This window comes from Capricornis sumatraensis, chromosome 20 (genome assembly GCF_032405125.1).
Source record: "Capricornis sumatraensis isolate serow.1 chromosome 20, serow.2, whole genome shotgun sequence".
NCBI lineage: Eukaryota > Metazoa > Chordata > Mammalia > Artiodactyla > Bovidae > Capricornis > Capricornis sumatraensis.
In genome coordinates, this window is record NC_091088.1 from 45,425,729 (window position 1) to 45,446,915 (window position 21,187).

Consider the following 21,187-nt stretch of genomic DNA (forward strand, 5'->3'; position numbering starts at 1 on the left):
ATTTTAAAATTTCATATTCATTTCTTTGGGTGTTTTATTGCTTTATTTCAGTGAACCTTATTACATTTTCATTCGTATCTATTTTCCTTCATGCACCACTTTCCCTTCCAGTTTGGTCTGGTAATGCCTTATTGTCTTTTGAACTTTTAGTGATTTTAAGGCTTTTTTATTTGATGTTATATCCAGTATTTCTCCCCCACGGGGTTAAAGAATCTAGCCTGCTATTACTAAAAACAGAAATTCCTACTTAGTCATAAGTGAAAGTGAAATTCACTCAGTTGTGTCCAACTCTTTCTGATCCTGTGGACTGACTATACAGTCCATGGAATTCTCCAGGCCAGAATACTGGAGTGGGTAGCCTTTCCCTTCTCCAGGGGATCTTCCCAATCCAAGGATCGAACCCAGGTCTCCTGCATTGCAGGCAGCTTCTTTACCAGCTGAGCCACAAAGGAAGCCCCTACTTAGTCATAAATGGATTCCCAAAGTTGCAAATGCCCTGGTAGAAGTATAAGGAAATATATGGAATGGGGAAATGTCATATTTCTTTGATTTGGAGGTATTGGGTGGCTGATTAATGCCTTATTTATTACTATAAACTTCAGAACATTTTCAGAAACTTCTTCCCCATATTGTCTCATGCTGCCTTTTTCAATTCTCTGCCAGCTGCGAAGGCCTGAAGCCTTATATTTATTCTGTTTGAAGGGTGTCATGAGAGAGAATTGTCAAATAAGCAGATAAAGTCGCAAACTATGAAGTATATTTATTGAGCAGTTTTTGTTTATCTGGGGAAGATAAAAGTACCAAAATGTAAGAGCTGCTTGCGTTTTCATGTCTTCCCTGGGCTTAGTCCAGAATCACTTGTTTTGTCTAAAAGGGGTCCCAGAGTTTGGGATAAGGCTAACTCTAGACTGGCTCATGGAATAGACTCCTACAGTTAAGGCACTGGTTCCAAGTACTGGATATATTTTTAAAGATCAGTATTTTCTAAACCTTCTTGTATTTGAGAAAGCTTCAAAAAATGTGACCTATATTCAGAAATTAACTGCATTTGTTCTAAAACTTTTTGTTTTTCCTTCTTAGGTAAACAGAGGAAATAGCTAAAAATGACAAGTAGAAGTATTGAGGAGTCCATGGGGGCTGTTCATATGGGGTTAGTCAGAACACTTAAAGGATTCCAAAGCAAGATTTTACCACCCCTGAGTCCAAAGGTGGTTGCAGAAGATGAAGTAAATCGAATGGTAATGTATCAGAGAATTTCAGAGTAAAGTATCTCCTCTGAGAGGAGAAGTATCTCTCAGAAAAATAGCTTTCTCCTCTGGAGAATGACAATGGCTGCCTGGCATTCTCAGAATATCGAACAGAATATCAGATATTCTCAGTTTAGTTAACATGGTAGCTTGCTACAGAGCATAGATACCTTTTAAAGCCTGGGAAGTTTTTGAAATTACATACATCAAAGTAGAGGCTTAAATTGCTTACATTAATCAGTTGAAGTAAGACTATACAGACAAAGCAATGAATAGTAGTTGGTCTTGGGTAAGCCCTTGCTGGGTTATTTAAATGATAAGTAACATTTTTTCTCATAAGATTAGAAAGTGTTAAAGTATTTTATGTTCTTATTTGGGTAAGTGGATGTGACTGGCTATTGTATCTGATGATCAGCTGAAAGCTCTTTGGAAACAAGATATGAATGTGCTCTTAGGATTTCTAAAAAGTTCAAACTCATTCCTAAGCAGCGCAGTCACACTTCCCAGATCCTTTACATTTTCTAAGACTTCTCTTTAACCAGGTATAACATGATAAACACCCGAAAGCTTTGCTTGCGTGTTGTAACTTCAGTTGAGAAATAGAAATGTCTCAGGCTCTTTAGCTCTGAAGCCCTTAAGTGATTTTAGAAACCTAGAGTTTTATGCTCTTCTGAGCATAAATGTTAAGCTCACTGGACATGCTCCTGTGCAGTTTCTTGCCCTTCCTCTCCCCAACCCCATGTTCTTTTGTGAGATTCCTTTAAAATCATAAGGAAACGGCAACCATATGTCATTTCAAATTATTGTGCAAAAAGCTCAGACGTGCATGGGTCCTTCTCTTGTTTGTATTATTTAGTTATTTTAAATGTTTTATAAGGGAACTTAGCGGCATTCCAGAATTATCCTGAAAGCTATAAACACAAATTATTCATTACTGGCACTTACGAAAACACTTTTTCAGTATTACCACTTATGAATCTTCAGCTCCTGTTGTTTTCAATTCTAGCTGACACCCTCGGAGTTCCTGAAGGAAATGTCCCTCACCACAGAGCAGAGACTGGCCAACACCCGTGTGATGTGCCGACCGCAGATCATTGAACTTTTAGATATGAGGGAAACAACACATCAAAAGGTAGCTGCTTTCTGTTGTATTTGTGTAGCAGGTAGATCCTGGAATAATGTGACTATTCTAAAACAGTAAGAACTAAGCAGCACTTATTGGTTGGGGGCTAACTAATCCCTTGTTCCGAGAAGGCACTGGCAGCCCACTCCAGTCCTCTTGCCTGGAAAATCCCATGGAGGGAGGAGCCTGGTGGGCTGCAGTCCATGGGGTCGCTGAGAGTTGGACACGACTGAGTGACTTCACTTTCACTTTTCACTTTCATGCATTGGAGAAGGAAATGGCAACCCACTCCAGTGTTCTTGCCTGAAGAATCCCAGGGACGGGGGAGCCTGGTGGGCTGCCATCTATGGGGTCGCACAGAGTCGGACACGACTGAAGCGACTTAGCAATTTCTTCTTGGATTTGTTTTATATATTCTTTTTCTACCTCTGTTGCTGTTGGTATCTATAATTTGATACCAAGAATTGTAGAGTATAAGTAACTTTTGATTAGTTACATTTCTTCCTGAGCTACTTCTGAACACTATGGTTTACAGAGTAAGAGTAATCCTGAGAATTATATTAGTTAAGCCCAGTTAGGTTATCTTTCTAGAAAAAGAAGTCCCTGCTTAACTGAGCTGTCATTACTAGAAAGGAAGAAGGAGGAATTGTTTATTAAAACAGGCATTTTTGTCTGTTCTGGCTCATTTCCAATAACAAATACATCCTTTTAGTCTGTAAAGAATAGCTATTTTGATGTTTCTGTTTTTGAATGTAAACCATATATTCCAGGCTTTAGGAACATGTTTTTAGAGTGGGACTTATTTCCTATTTTTAAATTAATTTCTTGAATTATATGCTTCAGTTTTTATGTACAAATTATGGTATGAGCCTCCCTTAGTTGAACTCCTGGAGACTAGCTCCCTCTCAAAGGGTTCCTAGCTATTCCTGAGGGGTTTTCAGAGTGATTTCCCTCAAGAGGAGTGATTGCCTCAGGCTGTTTTGCTCTCCTTAGCTTGCCATTGCTTCTCCTGTCTAAGATATGCATACAATTTACTCTTTTTCTGAGCCCTGCCAGCTTTAGTTATTCATTGCTTCTTCTTTTCCGATGCTGCTGCTGCTGCTAAGTCGTGTCAGTCGTGTCCGACTGTGCGACCCCATAGACGGCAGCCCACCTGGCTCCCCCGTCCCTGGGATTCTCCAGGCAAGAACACTGGAGTGGGTTGCCATTTCCTTCTCCATAGCCACCCTCTAACTTCAAGGCAGGGAACACAGCTTCTTCCAAAGCTAGTTTATCATTATTAAGGGCTATCTGCTTCATTCCTAGAGCATAACTAAAACCAGACTGTGTGTATTGCTGTGTGTGTTACTGCTTGTGTATGTGTTTTAATGTATTTTGATTGAGACTCTTAGTGTACCACATCTCATCTTCTTTCATCTTCTGTTAACTTGGTCAGTTATTTTTTTTACTTTATTTTCCTGAGTTTCATTTGTTTCTTATTTAAATGAGAGTCATACCCTTCTCATTTCCTCAAGAAGAGGTTATGGGAACTGTATGTCCTTTATTTTATATGTTTGACAATATTTGCTTATTGCCTTTAGCGGTGAACTGTAGACTTGTTGGATGTACAGTTCTTGGGCCACATGTTTTCCCTATAAGAGCTTTGCAGGCATTTTCTTCACTACCTTCTGGTTTTAAATAATGATATGAGTAAACAGTGAAAGTGAAAGTTGCTCAGTCGTGTCTGACTCTTTGCAACCCCATAGACCTAGTCCATGGAATTCTCTAGGCCAGAATACTGGAGTGGGTAGCCTTTCCCTTCCACAGGGGATCTTCCCAACCCAGGGATCGAACCCAGGTCTCCCGCATTGGGGATGGATTCTTTACCAGCTGAGCCACAAGCGAAGCCCAAGAATACTGGAGTGGGTAGCCTATCCCTTCTCCAGTGGATCTTCCTGACCCAGGAATTGAACCGGGGTCTCCTGCATTGCAGGTGGATTCTTTACTAGCTGAGCTATAATATTAACTTGTGTGCCCAAAGATTGTTTATTCTTGTTTGATATCCAGTGATTTTATTAGGGAGGCTTCCCAGGTGGCGCTGGTGGTAAAGAACCTGCCTGCCAGTGCAGGAGATGTAAGAGATGTGGGTTCAATCCCTGGGTCAGGAAGATCCCCTGGAGGAGGAGACGACAACTCACTCCAGTGTTCTTGTCTGGGAAATCCCACTGACAGAGGAACCTTGTGGCCTACGGTCCATTGGGTTGCACAGAGTCAAACTTAGCATGCATGCAGCATGCACAATATTATTAGGATGTGACTAAATTTTTCCTAAAATATGATATCTGTTATTTTTTTGCTAGAAAGCTTTTCTTGGATTATCAAGTATTCATGCCATTTTTTTTTCCTTTAGAAATATCAGTAGTGAAGATGCTATATCTTCTTTGCCCTTCTTCACCTTGTGTTTCCTCTCTAATCCATTTTAAACTTTGTTCATTCCCATTTCATTGTAATTACATTCGTCAGCATCCTCTGTATCCCTTCTTTGAGATGTGTGTGTGTCTTAGAATTCATTCTTAAGCTTGATCAGTTCAACACAGTTGGGTCATCTCAGCATTTTACATAGTCAGTGTCTTTTTTGTACCTTTTAATTCACTTGTGTCTCAGATATCACACTCCTTTGGCTTTCTGCCTACTTCACTGGTAGCTTTTTTCGTATTTGTTGGCTCTTTCTCCTTTTCCTAATCACTAAACATTGGAGCTCCCCAGTACTTGCTCTTTGAACTTCTTTCCCTTCTGCACTCACTCCTTAGGTGGCCCCTTCTAGGAACGAGGTTTTTAATTTCACCTTTTAAATGATTACTTTCATAATTATATCTCCTACTGTGGTCTAGCTCCTGAACTCTGGATCATATATTCAGCTCAGTGTATGATTGGCAGCTCAAACTTAAAATCTTGAAGATCTAATTTTTGCATTACATTCTTTCCCTAAAGTCATGATCTTTCCTCCCTCCACCATGTAATACCTCCGTTGATCTGTTTTTCCAGGCCAAAAACCTTGGTGTTATCTCTCATGCTTCTGCTTTTCTCACATCTTATGTGAAATCCAACAAGGGCTAGTAATCACAAATACATCTCTATAATCAAAACACTTCTCACCACCGCTGCCACCACCATCCCGTTCAACCCGTCATCATCTAGACTTCTAAAATAGCCTCCCTGTTTCCCTCCGATCACCCCATTATCAGTTCTCCACAAAGAAGAGTGGCTTTTTAAAAAAATGCAAACCAGAACATGTTGCTTCCGTGTTGAAAACTGCCTAGAAGCTTCCTGTTACCCTCATAATGGAAAAGTCCTGCAGTGTCTGAGCCCTCATCCTTCGCAGTCTTTTCCTTTGTCTCTTCTGCAGCTCACTCTCCTCTCACTGCACCTCCTCTTGCTGCTCTTCAAACACTCACAGATACTTCTTACCCCAGGGTCTTTGCACTTGTTATTCCTTCTAACTGGAATGCTGTTTTCTCAGATCTTTGCATGACTTACTTCAATTCAAATCATTTCCATAGAGAGGCCATCCCTTGACTGCCTATCCCCATTCATGCCGTCTCCTTGTCCTGCTTCGGCTTTCTTTATAGCTTTAACACTGCTTGACCTTGTTTTATGTATTTTTATTTTTTATCCATTTTCTCAAGAATTTTATCTTCATGAGGCAGTGGTTTTATTGGCTTTGTTCACTACTGTATGCTCAACATATGGAAAGCATTAGAAATTCAATTAGCATTTATTGAATTAGTGCTTGAATTTTTCATCACTTTTGATTGCTTAATCTTCCTTGGAACTCTTGAATATTTGCTTTGTGCTCTCTGATTTTTTTCTATTATGTTCTTTGAGCTTATGATGAAGTGGTGTAGTTAAGATTCTTATTATTTTCATGGCAACCAGAAAAGTGAATATTCATTTGATGTTTTCTTTGCTTCTCTTTTTCTTTTTTCGGTGAGTGTTTTTGTATAGATCCTGGCTTGTTTGTCATTGTGATTATTATTATCACTCATCTTTGAAATAAGGAAGGGAATTCTTCCTGGACTTGCTGTTTTCAGGTAGTTAATGTTGAGGCAGGGCTGGTAGTATTGCAGTCCAATAGGAATTCGCCATGATTCTAGGGGCAGCTCTTTATGAAAGAGGATTGTATGTGTGTGTTTATTTGGAAGGGGGATGAGAAGAAGGGAGATGTGACAGAATTGTGTTAGCCTTTTCTTCCCCATAGAGTTCCTCAGTTATGAGTCTTCCAGCCTGTCTAAATGATGGGCTCTTCCTATAAATATGCATATTAGTGTATTTTCCACACACCTGCCAGTGGTTCAGTGTAGATTTTCTTTTTCTTTCTTTTAAAATAAAGTGATCGTGTATTTCTTCCCATTAGGGAAGTCCATAGAGTTTCTTTAGTTTCTCTCAATAATGGTTTGTAGATTTTCCAGATAAAGGTCTTACACATCTGTCCTTGGATTTATTCCTGTGTATTTTATGTTTTAGAATGTGGTTTTAAATGGTATTGTTTATAAATTTCATTTCCTAGATGTTCATTGCTAGTACAAAGAAATATAATTGATTTATGTTGACCTTTTATTCAGTGACCTTGATAAGTCACTTATCAATTCTAATTTATGGGTTATTTTGAATTTTTTAAAATTAATCAATTTTAATTGGAGGATAATTACAATATTGTGATGGTTTTTTGTCATACATCAACATGAATCAGCCACAGGTATACATGTGTCCCCCTCATCCTGAACCCCCCTCCCACCTCCCTCCCCACTCTATCTCTCTGGGTTGTCCTAGAGCACCAGCTTTGGGTGCCCTGCTTCATGCATCGAACTTGTACTGGTCATCTGTTTTACATATGATAATGTATATGTTTGAGTGCTGTTCTCTCAGATCATCCCACCCTTGCCTTCTCCTACTGAATCCAAAAGTCTGTTCTTTACATCTGTGTCTCCTTTGCCGCTCTGCGTGTGGGATCATCGGTACCATCTTTCTAAATCCCACATATGTGCATTAATATGCAGTATTTGTCATTCTGTTACTCCTTTTAAAGTATTTCCTTGGTTCTTAGTGTTAATATTTATAAGTATGTGTAGTAATTTCTTATCTTTTCCAGTCATTTCTGCCACTTTGTGACTATATGATTAATTTATTTTTTCAACTGTAGTTTCCAGGAATTGATCTGGATCAGGCATTATTCCAGCCCTTTCCATCAGAAATCATATTTCAGAACTACACACCCTGTGAAGTCTATGAGGTCCCACTGGTTTTGAGGAACAATGACACAGTGAGTATGTTTGCTGGGATGGCTGTACCTTTTATGGATATATAAGAAGGGATTAGATAGAATGGGATCCCGTAAGATCTTAGATAAGCTCTTTAATTTGATAGACCTAGGAAAATAGATGAAGACATGCCCTTTGATTATGAGCTTGATGAAGTCAGGACTATACTGGTTGGTTTGTTGCTAAATGCTCAGTCCCAGGGCAGTACCCGCCATGGTAAGCTCCCATGTGCACTAAGTATTCTGTTGAATAAAAGATTAGCTGGATGAGTGTCATGAAATTCTCACCAGTGACCATTTGGGAGAGGTTTTCATTTAAGACAGTGCCATTACTATTCATGTTTACATACTCCACATTAGAGCCGCTATTTCCCACTATTATAGCCACAAATTCTAGCTGTAATAAAGGAGGGGAATTAAGTGAAGTCTCTGTAAGAATTAAAGGCATTTGGGAAGACTTGCAGTTATATTCACTACAGTAGCTCATTAAAGGAATCAGTGATGCCTTTCAGAGAAGGTATCAAGTCTACTCATATGAATTGCAGTTGTTGAGCCAATGCGTTTAGATTATGCAAATTATATTAGAAAAAACTTCAAAAAAGGAAGTTCCTGTTTTCTCTTTTTCATCTCCCCCCTTCTACCTCAGAGAGCCTTCAGAATTTGTCTACATATAGATTTGGATGGCTTCTCCCACTGTCTGTTCCTTGTGTCTTTGTGGTTACAACTGAGGATTTCTTCTCCATCATGATGCCTTTTCCCTTCAGAGATAAATTAGGCTTTATTTCAAGAAAGAGTATTAGATGACCAAAGATTTTCTTGACATATAACAATGATGAAAGAAAGAATAATGCAGAATGTCGGCATGAAGCACAGTTAAGCATGAAAAGTAATCAGATAGGGAGGAAGGCATTAGGGAGATGCTAAATATCCGGTGTTAAGGACAAGTAGACATACTTATAGGAGACTTAGAACACTGAGACAAAAATTCTAGGTATAATAAAAGTGGGAAATTAAGTGAAGACTATGCAAGAATTCAAGGCAAATGGGAAGACTTGCAGTTATATTTACTACAGTAACTGGTTAAAGGAATCAGTGATGCCTTTCAGAGATCCATGAGGTTATTTAGTGACAGCAAAGTCAGACTTTGAAAGATGGAACATTCAGTTCTTCACTGCAGGAGAGTTAGCAAGAGAAGCTCATGGGATGGAAGCTAAAGGGTAGGCAGAGGGAAGAAAAAGAACCCGAGATGTTTATACTTCTGTTCATATATCTCAAGAAGAGATCAGTTACATAGGGCTGCCAGCCAGTTTAGTTTCTCACTTTCAGTTCTCTTTTTCCCTTTCTCCAATGCTTTTTGACTCCTGTTCAAGTTTTTTTAGGCTATCAAAGGCAAAGAGGACCTAGAACAAAAGGTACTCCTCCCTGGCCATCAACAAGAAAAGATTGTCAGTGGGTGTAGTGAGCATGTCAAGGATAAGAGGCATGTGTTAGCCTTGTCTACCAAAGCACACTCAGTTCTTGTGGATAAAACCCACACCTCTTGGTCAGATGCTATTGGAGTATTGGACCCCATGAAAAGAAGGTTCTCATCCAAGGAAGTTCAGCTGCCAACAAGCAACAGGTTCTCTAGGCCAGGCAGGCTTGTTCTTGGTAAGTTAATCCCAGGACCCTTGTACGAGGTGGCTGATGTAAGCCTGCTTCTCTCCTTCCTGTTTTATGAAGGAACCACTGAGATAGATTTAGGACACTGAAAAATGCTCTCTGTGTCACTCACCTTTGGCTTCCTCACTGGCTTGGAATGCCAAAGACAGAGCCTGGTTGTTGTTCTTCTCTCTCTCTTGAACACACAAGTTGAAAGTAAGCCATGAACACTCTACAAGCCACAACACAATTCACTTGGGGTACAATTATAAGCACCCAGACTCCAGAGTCAGATTAATCTGGGATCAGATTCCAGGTGGGTACTCTCCTAGCTGTAGACTTTGGGCAAGTCACTTTACTTCTCCAAGCTATGGGGATAATAATTGCACCCATTTCAATAGGTTGTCTGGAATATTAAAAGAGATAATGGATGTAAAGTATTCAGCTCAGTGCCTGTCATTAGTAAGCATTAAAGCAGTATTAGTATTATTACTAGTGTTGCTGTTGTTTTCCTTTCTAGTTTTTAATCCACAGTTATGATCTTACTAAAAGTATTCCCAACAAGCTTATATGACATCATTTAACACATCACAAATGCCATTGAACTTTTCTCCGAACAGCAAAGCCAGTTCTATTCCTATCAGATACGCACACATCTCTTTCTTACCTCCCCAGTCTCTAGTCTTAAGATCTGTCTGAATTCTCTCTGCGTTTCTTCTTCCTTTCCGCATCTGGGCTCCAGCTTTGAGAGGCTGTGGGGTTCTTGTTTCCTCATTTTCCACCTGAGACTCCTAGGATGGACTTAGCTATAGTTAACTTTCTTCTGCTGCCTTTAAATCTTTTTCTTTTTTTCTTTAAAAAACAATCCTCTCGGGTTCCTGTGTCCCTAGAACCTCTACCTCTGACCACCCCTCTTCTCACAGTTACGTTTCCTTTATTGCTGGGGGCTGTCCAAGATAGGTGTGTGTACTCTGGGTGAGGCAAGCAGGGCAGAAAAATAAGACTTTAAAAGGATGGAACTGTTTGAACCTGCTCCGAGACTGGCCTTGCGGATATTCTACTGCCCTCTATGTTCTTGCTCCACAGTAGTGTTGGGTGGGCAATCCTGTAGGGAAGGAAGGTAGAGGCAGGGCAGGATTTGATTCTGAACACCATCGCTTGGTGAAGCTGTAACTCTTAGGGCAAGTGTCTGTTTCCTCATCTGAAGAATGAATTGTAGTGAAGCTCAGAGGTTATTGTGAGGGTCAAGTGGTGCCCCGTGTGCAGTGGCTGAGCCACAGCAGGAGTGCGGTGTGATTTCTTCTCCCGGAGCAGCTCTCAGATGTTGGAAAGTCCAGTGCAGCTCCCCAGTGTAGGTGGGGTTTTAGATGATTAAGCAGTTAGTTTTCAAAAAATAGTCACATTTAAATAATAAAATAAAAATTTTCAATAACAGTGCCCATTATTGGGTTTTTCTTGCAGATTCCAAGGATGGTGAAAGTTGTTGAGGAAAGTTCACCTTACTTTAAAGTGATCAGCCCCAAAGATATCAGCCACAAAGTCGCTCCAGGAGTGCCATCCGTGTTCCGAATCCTCTTTACTCCCGAGGAAAACAAGGTAACAGCAGCGCTGGCAAGACGGTGGTTGGATGCTTGTCGCTGGCAGTTTGCAATTCTGAACGTTGGCGGAGGTGGTGGCGGTGGCAGTGGTGTTGTCGATGGCGTCGTTGATGGTACTGCTGGTGGTGGTGGTGAGAGGGATGGTCAGGGCAGAGGAGAGGAGGGCATGGTGCACCAGTGGGAATAGGAAAGAACTGTCAAACAGCGATGAGGGCTTATATGAGCTGCAGGTAGCCAGACGGTAAAGAAGGGTAGCCTTCTGGATGCTTCCCTGGCACCCACCTCAGCATATTCATGTTGGACAGTGCAGCTGGAGAGGCGCCAAAAAGGGAAAGATGTGGTCCAGGCGTCGTGAGCTGAGACAAAAGTAGAGATCATGGCTTCTGGGGAGTTTGGGATCCTAGTTAGTTACATCCTTCCTCCCCACCTTGTAACTAGTTTAGGAGAGAGACCTAAGATTCAAATGCTGATCACAGTATCAGTCTCAGTAATGGCAAAGAATGTGACCAGGACCTGAGGCCCAGAGAAGGCCTTCTTTGCTCCCTAGTGACGGTGGGTAACCAGCCCTGGGGGAAGGGCTCACCTCACCAGTAGCTCCGCCCAAGCGCAAGTGGGGAAGCTAGAGCCGAAAGCAGAGGCCTGCCTTGTCTTCTTACCCCTGTCTGCACAGAGCCTGAGTTCAAAAAGAAGCCATTTCCGCCCAGCACCACCACAGCCGTCAGGCTCATTTGCAGGCTCTCTCTCCTCTCTCCTCAGTTGTGTAAATTCCAGTTACTTCTGGAAGGAAGAACTAGCTTGAGGGACTGAGGGAGGGTGGTTTCTCCTCACCCCTTCTCCAAGAGTGCAAGATTGCAGGTTGAGTTTTCCTCTGTAAGGGGCAAAGTGGGGACTTGTGTGGAAGAGAAAAGGATTGGGAGCTCATATACACCCGTGGTGGATTCATGTCAATGTATGGCAAAACCAATACAGTATTGTAAAGTAAAATAAAGTAAAAATAAAATTAAAAATAAAATAAAATAAAATATGAGGAACAAAAAAAAAAAGGATTTTGCCAGTATGACTGAAGAAACAAAGGACAAAAAAAAAAAACCCAAAAAACCCACACCAAGGCTAAAATAGGCATAACAAAATGTCAGTTTATATGTAATGTTAACAGTGTGTATGCTTATCTGTGCTGTGCCATTACGGATGGAATCAGAAGAACGTAATGGAGAGAGTGAGCTAGCTTTGAATCCTTTCTTCTCTATCACTAATACTTTTTAGCTGCTGTAAATGTCATTAGTGGTGTTCCTGCTGCTGCTGCTATTGTTTGTACTTTTCTAGAGAGCAGGGATAGAGGATTTAATGTGACCTGCCAAGCATGGATCACTGTAGTGAGTGGTTGGAAATTTCATTATATAATACTGCTGTTATTAATTTTCCACTTTGTAGTATTACTGTTTGTTTCTTGGATTGTTTTTATGAACTTTTCATTTTGTTTGGGGTGTTACTGAAATAACCAAAAAGATAAATAGCTCCAGAAGTAGTGCTTTTTGCTGTACATTATTAAGTCCTGATTTTTTTTTCTCCAGGTTCTATATCTGAATATTATCTGTGAAGAGAATGGTTGGATTTAGTTTGGGGGTCAAATTCCTACACTGTCATTTTATTATAAAAACTGGCTATAGTAAGCCTTTATGCAGCTTGAAATGTAAAGCTTGCTGCATTCGAGGGGTTGGCTTTCCTTAATTTTTTTTCTGTGCCAGAGGGGGGAAAAAAAATGTCTTCTGTTGAATAAGTATTATTCTACCTGCAGGCAGTCTGACTGAGAAAGGGATACACAGAACTTTCTGAAGAGGTGGAATGTACTGTGTCATCATAGGTGTGTGGGTTCCATGGATGAATTCATTTGTCAAAGTTGTACACTCAGTATTTATGCTTTCTAAATATCTAACTTTTACCTTAAAAACTTAAAAATGTAATAATAGCAATAGAACGGCGAATGGATAGAGGCAGATGAAGCCCGAAGGACAGAACGTTAGTTTCTGTTGAATCTGGGTGATGAGTACATGGGGTTTGTTATACTCTTCTGTTTTATTTATAAATGTTTTTAATTTCCCCTCATCAAAACCTAAAAGCAAAGGGAGAGATTTTTAGAACTACTTATCTATACAGCAAATAACATATTTTAAGTGAGTTTGAACCCACTTTATAGATATGAAATGCCAGCATTCCCACCGAGGATTACTCCATGGCTGTATTTTGTGGCTGCTCCTTCTTACTCCTAGCTCTTAATTCCCTCTTACCATTCCATTTCACCAACATTGCGTGTGGTCTATTGGGAAAGCCCTAATTAAAAACAAATCAATTAAATGTTGCTTTAGTATTTCTTCTAAGTATTTGAAAGTTATCAAGGGTTACACGCATGTGTGAGAGGAGACAGGCTGAGAGTAGTGGCTGACTATGAGAAATTGATACCATTTTCAGGACATTAGGATTTTGTGTTGGATTGGGCTCTAAGCTGTGAAATAATTGACATAATATGTGTTTCTGAGGACTTGGTGATTTCTCCTTTTACTGACTGTCTAAGACTAATGGTGGCTATTTGGGGAAGCACCTGCTGCTAGTTTTGGTCCCCATTTTTCCACAAAGATCCTGCCAGCCTGCACCACCAGCAGGGCCCCATTGCAGTAGTTTTTCTAGCTGTCTGGCCATCTACATTCACTCTTACTGTTGGAAAACCAACAGGGTGTGCACAGAACAACCAGCTAGGGTTAGTCCTGCTGTCTTCAGTGCTGATCCATAATGTAGCAGAGCGGTAGCAAGACCAGATTTATTTTAGGAAGAATAAAAGTCAATCTTCTCACTGTGTCACTTTTTCTCCACTTGGCCAAATTGATAGCCAAAGTGCATATGTGTTTTTCTTCCTATCCCCCGCTGATCTGAACACACTTCATTCTCATTTACCCTCCTCACATCTGGAGGGTGAGATATGTAAATTGCAGCATGCCACAGTTTAATAAGCCAGTCCTCTTTCAATTGGATTTTCAGCCCCCTTTGTATATTAGCATGTCGAAAATTATAATGCAGTATACATTTTTTTCCCCTGTCATCTATTAATCTAGCTTCCTGGAGATTTAACTTGTTAAGGATGCCAAATATTCAGATAACAGGTGCAGCAAATTCGTTTCAGCTTTCCTTATCTCTTTTCACATGGACTTGAAAAAAAAAGATTGGATATGTTATTTATCTAATAATCCTAGTGTACATGTCATGGAAAGTAGAAATATAGTAGTCAATGTTATCATAACACTATAAAATTCTGGAGCCTTGCATTTTTCTTGACCTCTTAAATTTGTGTCTTTACTATTAAAAAGTATATAAGAAATACTAGGCTTTTGTAGGAAAGCAAAACTGGGTACATCCTTGGACTTAAGACAGCATCAGTTTGCAATAGTTTTAGCATATGAAAATGGCAGCAGTGGTTTAAAGAAAATATGAAGTGATCTATCTTTTTTTTTTTATTGCTCAGTTGTGTTTTAAGAAAATGCCTAGCTTGTTGTCAAAATAGTTTTCTTGGTTTGTTACTATGAAATTTAAAGAACATGACCCAAGAAGAATAGAAAAACATTACAATAATTTGTTATCCAGGTGTGCATATTTTTTGAAAAAGTTAACATTTTTAATTGGAGAATAATTACTTCACAATGTTGTGTTGGTTTCTGCCATACAGCAATGCAAATCAGCCATAGTATTCTATAGGGCTAGCATTTTGAATTAAAATATAGATATTTTAAAAATTAAATATATTTTAATATAAATATAAAATATTAAAATATAAGATTTGCCACATTCAGCAATTATTGTTGACAAAAATAATGATAGGGATTTAGTTTTCTTCCTGCCTGGAATTCACCCTCCCTGGTTCTGTCTAGGTTCCCCTTGTAATCCAGGTGCTTAGCATAGGGCCTAACATATAGGAAATTGTGATACATATTTGAAAAGTGAGATAAGTAAGTTCATCTCAAGAAAACAAAAGGTAGTTTCTTCAACTTGAGGATGGCCTAGAGATGATAAAAGCAAAGGCATAAGAAAAGAGGGCTCAAATATCTTTTTGTGCCATCAATATATTCAGTTCAGTTCAGTTGCTCAGTCATGTCTGACTCTTTGTGACCCCATGGACTGCAGCATGCCAGGCCTCTCTGTCCATCACCAGCTCCTGGAACTCTCCCAGACTCATGTCCATCAGGTCGGTGATGCCATCCAACTATCATCCTCTGTTGTCCCCTTCTCCTCCTGCCTTCAATCTTCCCAGCATCAGGGTCTTTTCCAATGAGTCAATTCTTTGCATCAGGTGGCCAAAGTATTGGAATTTCAGCTTCAGCATCAGTCCTTCCAATGAATATTCTGGACTGATTTCCTCTAGGATGGACTGGTTTGATCTCTTTGCCGTCCCAGGGACTCTCAAGAATCTTCTTGAAGATTACCGTTCAAAAGCATCAATTCTTTGATGCTCAGCTTTCTTTATGGTCCACTCTCATATCCATACATGAATACTGGAAAAACCATAGCTTTGACTAGACAGACCTCTGACAGCAAAGTATTAGATGTGTCAATATATTAGATGTTGACTTTTCCCCTGTCTTTTCAACCAGGAGAAAGATGTCTAAGAAGTCTTCTTTAAAAGTGTTTCTCCCCACTTGGTTCCATATCTTCATAGTGAATCACATCACTATTTTCTAGCTTTCTGGATTTGATAAATGTCATTTTGTAATATGGCTAATGAGGCTCTCAGGTATTCTCTTTATTAAGAACTCTTGATAGTGTAGTATCCAAATAATGATATTAATATGAATATTATTTCACTCACTGTACACCAGGCTCAGTGCTATAAGCCAGGATCCAGTGGAGAATAGCAGAAGCCTGGCCTTTCTGGGGCTTATTCATTCCACAATGAATAAACAGACATATCATTTAATATCAAATAGTGACATGATAGAGAACAGAAAGTGGTAGAGAATGGAGACTGTTTCCTTTCAGTAGGAAGGTGAGGAGAGACTTCTTCAGTGAGGTAACTTTTGGGTAGAGAGCTGAACTGGGCAGATATTGTTGTCTGGGAGCAGAGCCTCACTCATGGAGGCCCTTTGACAGAAGCATGTCTGGGCAGGTCAGGGAAGTGGATGGCCAGTGTGACTGGAGGAGAGGAAACTGCTCAGAAAATGGTAGGAGACAAGGTTTGTAGAGGGTGAGACCATGAGGAATCTTAGAAGTCATACAGAGTAGACTAGGAAGCCATCATAAAATACTTAAGCTATTGTTTATTATGGAAGCTTTCCCCATATGCAGAAGTATAGAGAATGGAATAGTGAATTGTCATCACCCAGCTTTTCAAGCTGTCAGCATATGACCATCTTGCTTCATCATCCTGTCCCCTGCCCCAGAGGATTTTGCAGCAAGTCCCGTACAGCATTTCATTGTACTTCATTGTTTGTCTCTAAGTGATGAGGTCCTTTTTAAAAGTTAAATCACAGTATATTTATCACATGTAAAAAATGGACAGTAGCTCCTTAATATCATCAAATATCTGGTCAGTATTCAGATCTGCCCAGCTGAGTAATATACGTATGTATATGATGTATATGTATATGTTTATTTTTGTGGATGTAGATGTGTGTATTGTATATGTAGATTGTATATGTATATGTTTATTTTTAAGTTCATTTTCTTAAATTGGGATCCAAACAAGGTACTAAGTGCATCTTCACCAGATTCCGTAGAGTGATCCTCCATCCCCCCTGTTTCCTATAGACCAGTAGTTAGATCTAGAGGTTTGGTTGGATTCATGTTTGATTTTTGAGGGGCCAGAATTCTTGGCTGATGTGGTATGTCCTATTGCATCTCATCAAGGCACAAAATGTCTGTTGTTATGCTTTATTTTTGTAACGATATAGTGAACTTCCTGAGGTACAGTTCATACAGGAAAGATAGAATAAATGCTTGATTCTTCCCCTTTATCGACCCTGGTGAGTTTTGATTAGGAATTACATATCAGACTTACATTTTAAGATCACTCTGGTTGCTCTGTGGAGAATAGACTGAAGAGGGTGTCAGGCGTAACGGCTAGCTGTGTACCCTTGGCATCTATTTTTCTCTTTCCTCATTGGTAAGAGAATCATAAATTTTGATTGGATTCATACCTGCCAGAGATAAAAGGTTGCACTTCCCCAGCCTTCTTTGTAGCTGCTGTGTCTACGTGTTGGCCAGTGACGTGAGCAGGACTTCCAACACGTGTACTTGATGGAAGCCGACCCAGTGGGAGGAGTGAGGAAGGAAACCAGGAACTCAGTTTTATAAGTTAAGTTTGAATTTCCCTTTAGACATCCAAGTAGAAATATCAAGGGAGCAGTTGGACACAGTGGTCTTCAGTAAAGGGGAAGTGTTGGGGCTACAGGCAAACATTTAGAAACCATAAGTCATAAATGTAAGTACCACCCTTGGTGGTCAGCAGAGTATGATGCTAAGAAGAGGTAGTTGTGAAGTAGCAGGGAAACCCAGAGACTGCAGTGCTTCATAGTCCAGATGAATTGTTGTCTTTTAGTCACTGAGTTGTGTCTAACTTTTGCAACTCCATGGACTGTAAGCCCACCAGGCTCCTCTGTCCTCCACTATATCCCAGAGTTTGCTCACATTCGTGTCCATCGAGTTGCTGATGCTATCTATCTCTTCCTCCACCCCTTCTCCTTTTGCCTTCAGTCTTTCCCAGCAGGAGGGTCTTTTCCAATGAGTCAGCTCTACACATCAGGTGGCCAAAATATTGGAGCTTCAGTTTTAGCAACAGTCCTTCCAATGAATTTTTGGGGTTGATTTCCTTTAGGATCGACTGGTTTGATCTCCTTACTGTCCAAGGGACTCTCAAGAGCCTTCTCCGGCACAACAATTCAAAAGCATCAGTTCTTCAGTGTTCAGCCTTCTTTAATGTCCAGCTCTCACATCTGTACATACTAGAAAAACCATAGTTTTGACTACACAGACTTTTGTCAGCAAAGTAATATCTCTGCTTTTTAATATGATGTCTAGGTTTGTCATAGCTTTCCTTCCAAGGAGCAGCATCTTTTAATTTCATGGCTGCAGTTACCATTCACAGTGATTTTGGAGCCCCCCAAATAAACTTTACCACCGCTTCACTTTTTCACCTTCTTTTTGTCTTGAAGTGAAGGGACCAGATGCCATGATCTTAGTTTTATGAATGTTGAGTTTCAAGCCAGCTTTTTCACTCTCCTCCTTCACCCTTATGAAGAGACTCTTTAGTTCCTCTTTACTTTCTGCCAATAGCGTGGTATCATCTACATACCTGAAGTTATTGGTACCTCTCCCAGCAGTCTTGATTTCAGCTTGTGATTCATCCAGCCTGACGTTTCATACAATGTCCTCTGCATAGAAGTTAAATAAGCAGGGTAACAATATACAGCCTTCTTGTACTCCTTTCTCAATTTGAACCAGTCCATTGTTCCATGTTAGGTTCTAACTGTTGCTTCTTGACCTGCACACAGGTTTCTCAGGAGATAGGTGAAGTGGTCTGTTATTCCCCTCTCTTTAAGAATTTTTTACAGTTTATTGTGATCCACACAGCCAGAGGCCTTAGTGTAGTCAATAGGTAAAGTATATTAAAAAAGAAGCACTAAAATATTTGTGACATATTGACTCCACTTGTTTGACTTACTATGACTAGAATGCTAGATTTCTAATTAAAACAATAGATATGCAACAAGCAACAAAGATTTACTCTATAGCACAGGGAACTGTAATCAAGATTTTGTAATAACCTATCAGTTCAGTTCAGTCGCGCAGTCATATCCAACTCTTTGTGACCCCATGAACTGCAGCATGCCAGGCCTCCCTGTCCATCACCAACTCCCGGAGTTCACCCAAACCCATGTCCATTGAGTCGGTGATGCCAGCTAACCGTCTCATCCTCTGTCATCCCCTTCTCCTCCTGCCTTCAATCTTTCCTAACATCAGGGTCTTTTCAAATGAGTCAGCTCTTTGCATCAGGTGGCCAAAATAGTGGAGTTTCAGCTTCAACATCAGTCCTTCCAATGAACACCCAGGACTGATTTCCTTTAGGATGGACTGGTTGGATCTCCTTGCAGTCCAAGGGACTCTCAAGAGTCTTCTCCAACACCACAATTCAAAAGCATCAATTCTTCGGCACTCAGCTTTCTTCACAGTCCAACTCTCACATCCATACATGACTGCTGGAAAAACCATAGCCTTGACTAGATGGACCTTTGTTGACAAAGTAATTTCTCTGCTTTTTAAAATGCTGTCTAGGTTGGTCATAACTTTCCTTCCAAGGAGTAAGCGTCTTTTAATTTCATGGCTGCAATCACCATCTGCAGTGATTTTGAAGCCCCCCCAAATAAAGTCAGCCACTATTTCCACTGTTTCCCCATCTAACTGCCATGAAGTGATGGGACCGGATGCCATGACCTTTCATGCCATTCAGTTTTCTGAATGTTGAGCATTAAGCCAACATTTTTGCTCTCCTCTTTCACTTTCATCAAAGGCTCTTTAGTTCTTCTTCACTTTCTGCCATAAGAGTGATGTCACCTGCATATCTGAGGTTATTGATATTTCTCTGGGCAGTCTTGATTCCAGCTTGTGATTCATCCAGCCCAGCATTTCTCATGATGTACTCTGCATATAAGTTAAATAAGTAGGGTGACAATATACAGCCTTGACATACTCCTTTTCCTCTTTGGAACCAGTCTGTTGTTCCATGTCCAGTTCTAACTGTTGCTTCCTGACCTGCATACAGATTTCTCAAGAGGCAGGTCAGGTGGTCGGGTATTCCCATCTCTTTCAAAATTTTCCAGTTTATTGTGATCCACAAGTCAAAGGCCTTGGCATAGTCAATAAAGCAGAAATAGATGTTTTTCTGGAACTTTCTTGCTTTTTCCATGATCCAGTGGATGTTGGCAATTTGATCTCTGGTTCCTCTGCCTTTTCTAAAACCAGCTTGAACATCTGGAAGTTCACGGTTCACATATTGCTGAAGCCTGGCTTGGAGAATTTTGAGTGTTACTTTACTAGCATGTGAGATGAGTGCAATTGTGTGGTAGTTTGGCGTTCTTTTGCATTGCCTTTCTTAGGGATTGGAATGAAAACTGACCTTTTCCAGTCCTGTGGCCACTGCTGAGTTTTCCAAATTTGCTGGCATATTGAGTGCAGCACTTTCACAGCATCATCTTTTAGGATTTGAAATAGCTCAACTAGAATTCCATCACCTCCACTAGCTTTGTTCATAGTGATGCTTTCTAAGGCCCACTTAACTTCACATTCCAGGATGTCTGGCTCTAGGTGAGTGATCACACCATCATGATTATCTTGGTCATGAAGATCTTTTTTGTATAGTTCTTCTGTGTATTCTTGCCACCTCTTCTTAATATCTTCTGCTTCTGTTACATCCATACCATTTCTGTCCTTTATTGAGTCCGTATTTGCATGAAATGTTCCCTTGGTATCTCGGATTTTTTTGAAGAGATCTCTAGTCTTTCGTATTCTATTGTTTTCCTCTATTTCTTTGGATTGATTGCTGAGGAAGGCTTTCTTATCTCTCCTTGCTGTTCTTTGGAACTCTGCATTCAAATGGGCAAATCTTTCCTTTCCTCCTTTGCTTTTCACCTCTCTTCTTTTCACAGCTATTTGTAGGGCCTCCTCAGACAGCTGTTTTGCTTTTTTGCATTTCTTTTTCTTGGGGATGGTCTTGATCCCTAATAACCTATAATGGAAAATAACCTGAAAAATAATATATGTATATATGTATAACTGAATCACCTTGCTGTGTACCTAAAATATTGTAAGTCAACTGTACTTCAATAAAATCAATTTATTATGAAAAAAATAAGTAATCCACTGTGCCCTAAGCTATTAAAAATAGAATAAAGCAAGGATGTGGATTTAGCCTTTGGGTTTGGCAAAGTCATTAGTGACCTTGGTGAGAACAGTTTCTGTGGAATGTTGGGTACAGAAGCCTGATGTGGTGGATAGAAGAAAGAATGGAAAATGAGGAGGTGGTGATATTGAGTATAAATAACACCGTTGAGGAGTTTTGCTATAAAGAGTAATTGGAAAATGGGGCAGTAGGTAGAGGTGGGTGTTGAAATTGAGGGTTGTTTATTTAATATTTAAGGTGAGGCTATTTAAGCATTGTTATAAGCTGATGTTTATGAAAGTGATTTAAGCATTGTTATAAGCTGATGTTTATTTACCCGATTTAAGCATTGTTATAAGCTGTGAATAT

The 21,187-nt window shown here is 40.0% G+C and overlaps 1 protein-coding gene across 1 annotated transcript in view; it reads left to right on the top strand.

The window, feature by feature from the left end:
• Positions 1-1,088: 1,088 nt before the first annotated feature.
• Positions 1,089-21,187, top strand: part of LOC138095922 (hydrocephalus-inducing protein homolog) — a 152,891-nt gene continuing 132,792 nt past the window's right edge. The window contains exons 1-4 of the mRNA XM_068991891.1: positions 1,089-1,238; positions 2,254-2,379; positions 7,550-7,669; positions 10,769-10,903. Of these exons, the coding sequence (XP_068847992.1) occupies positions 1,104-1,238; positions 2,254-2,379; positions 7,550-7,669; positions 10,769-10,903 (516 nt within the window). The 5' untranslated portion in view covers positions 1,089-1,103. The remainder of the gene's footprint in view (positions 1,239-2,253; positions 2,380-7,549; positions 7,670-10,768; positions 10,904-21,187) is intronic.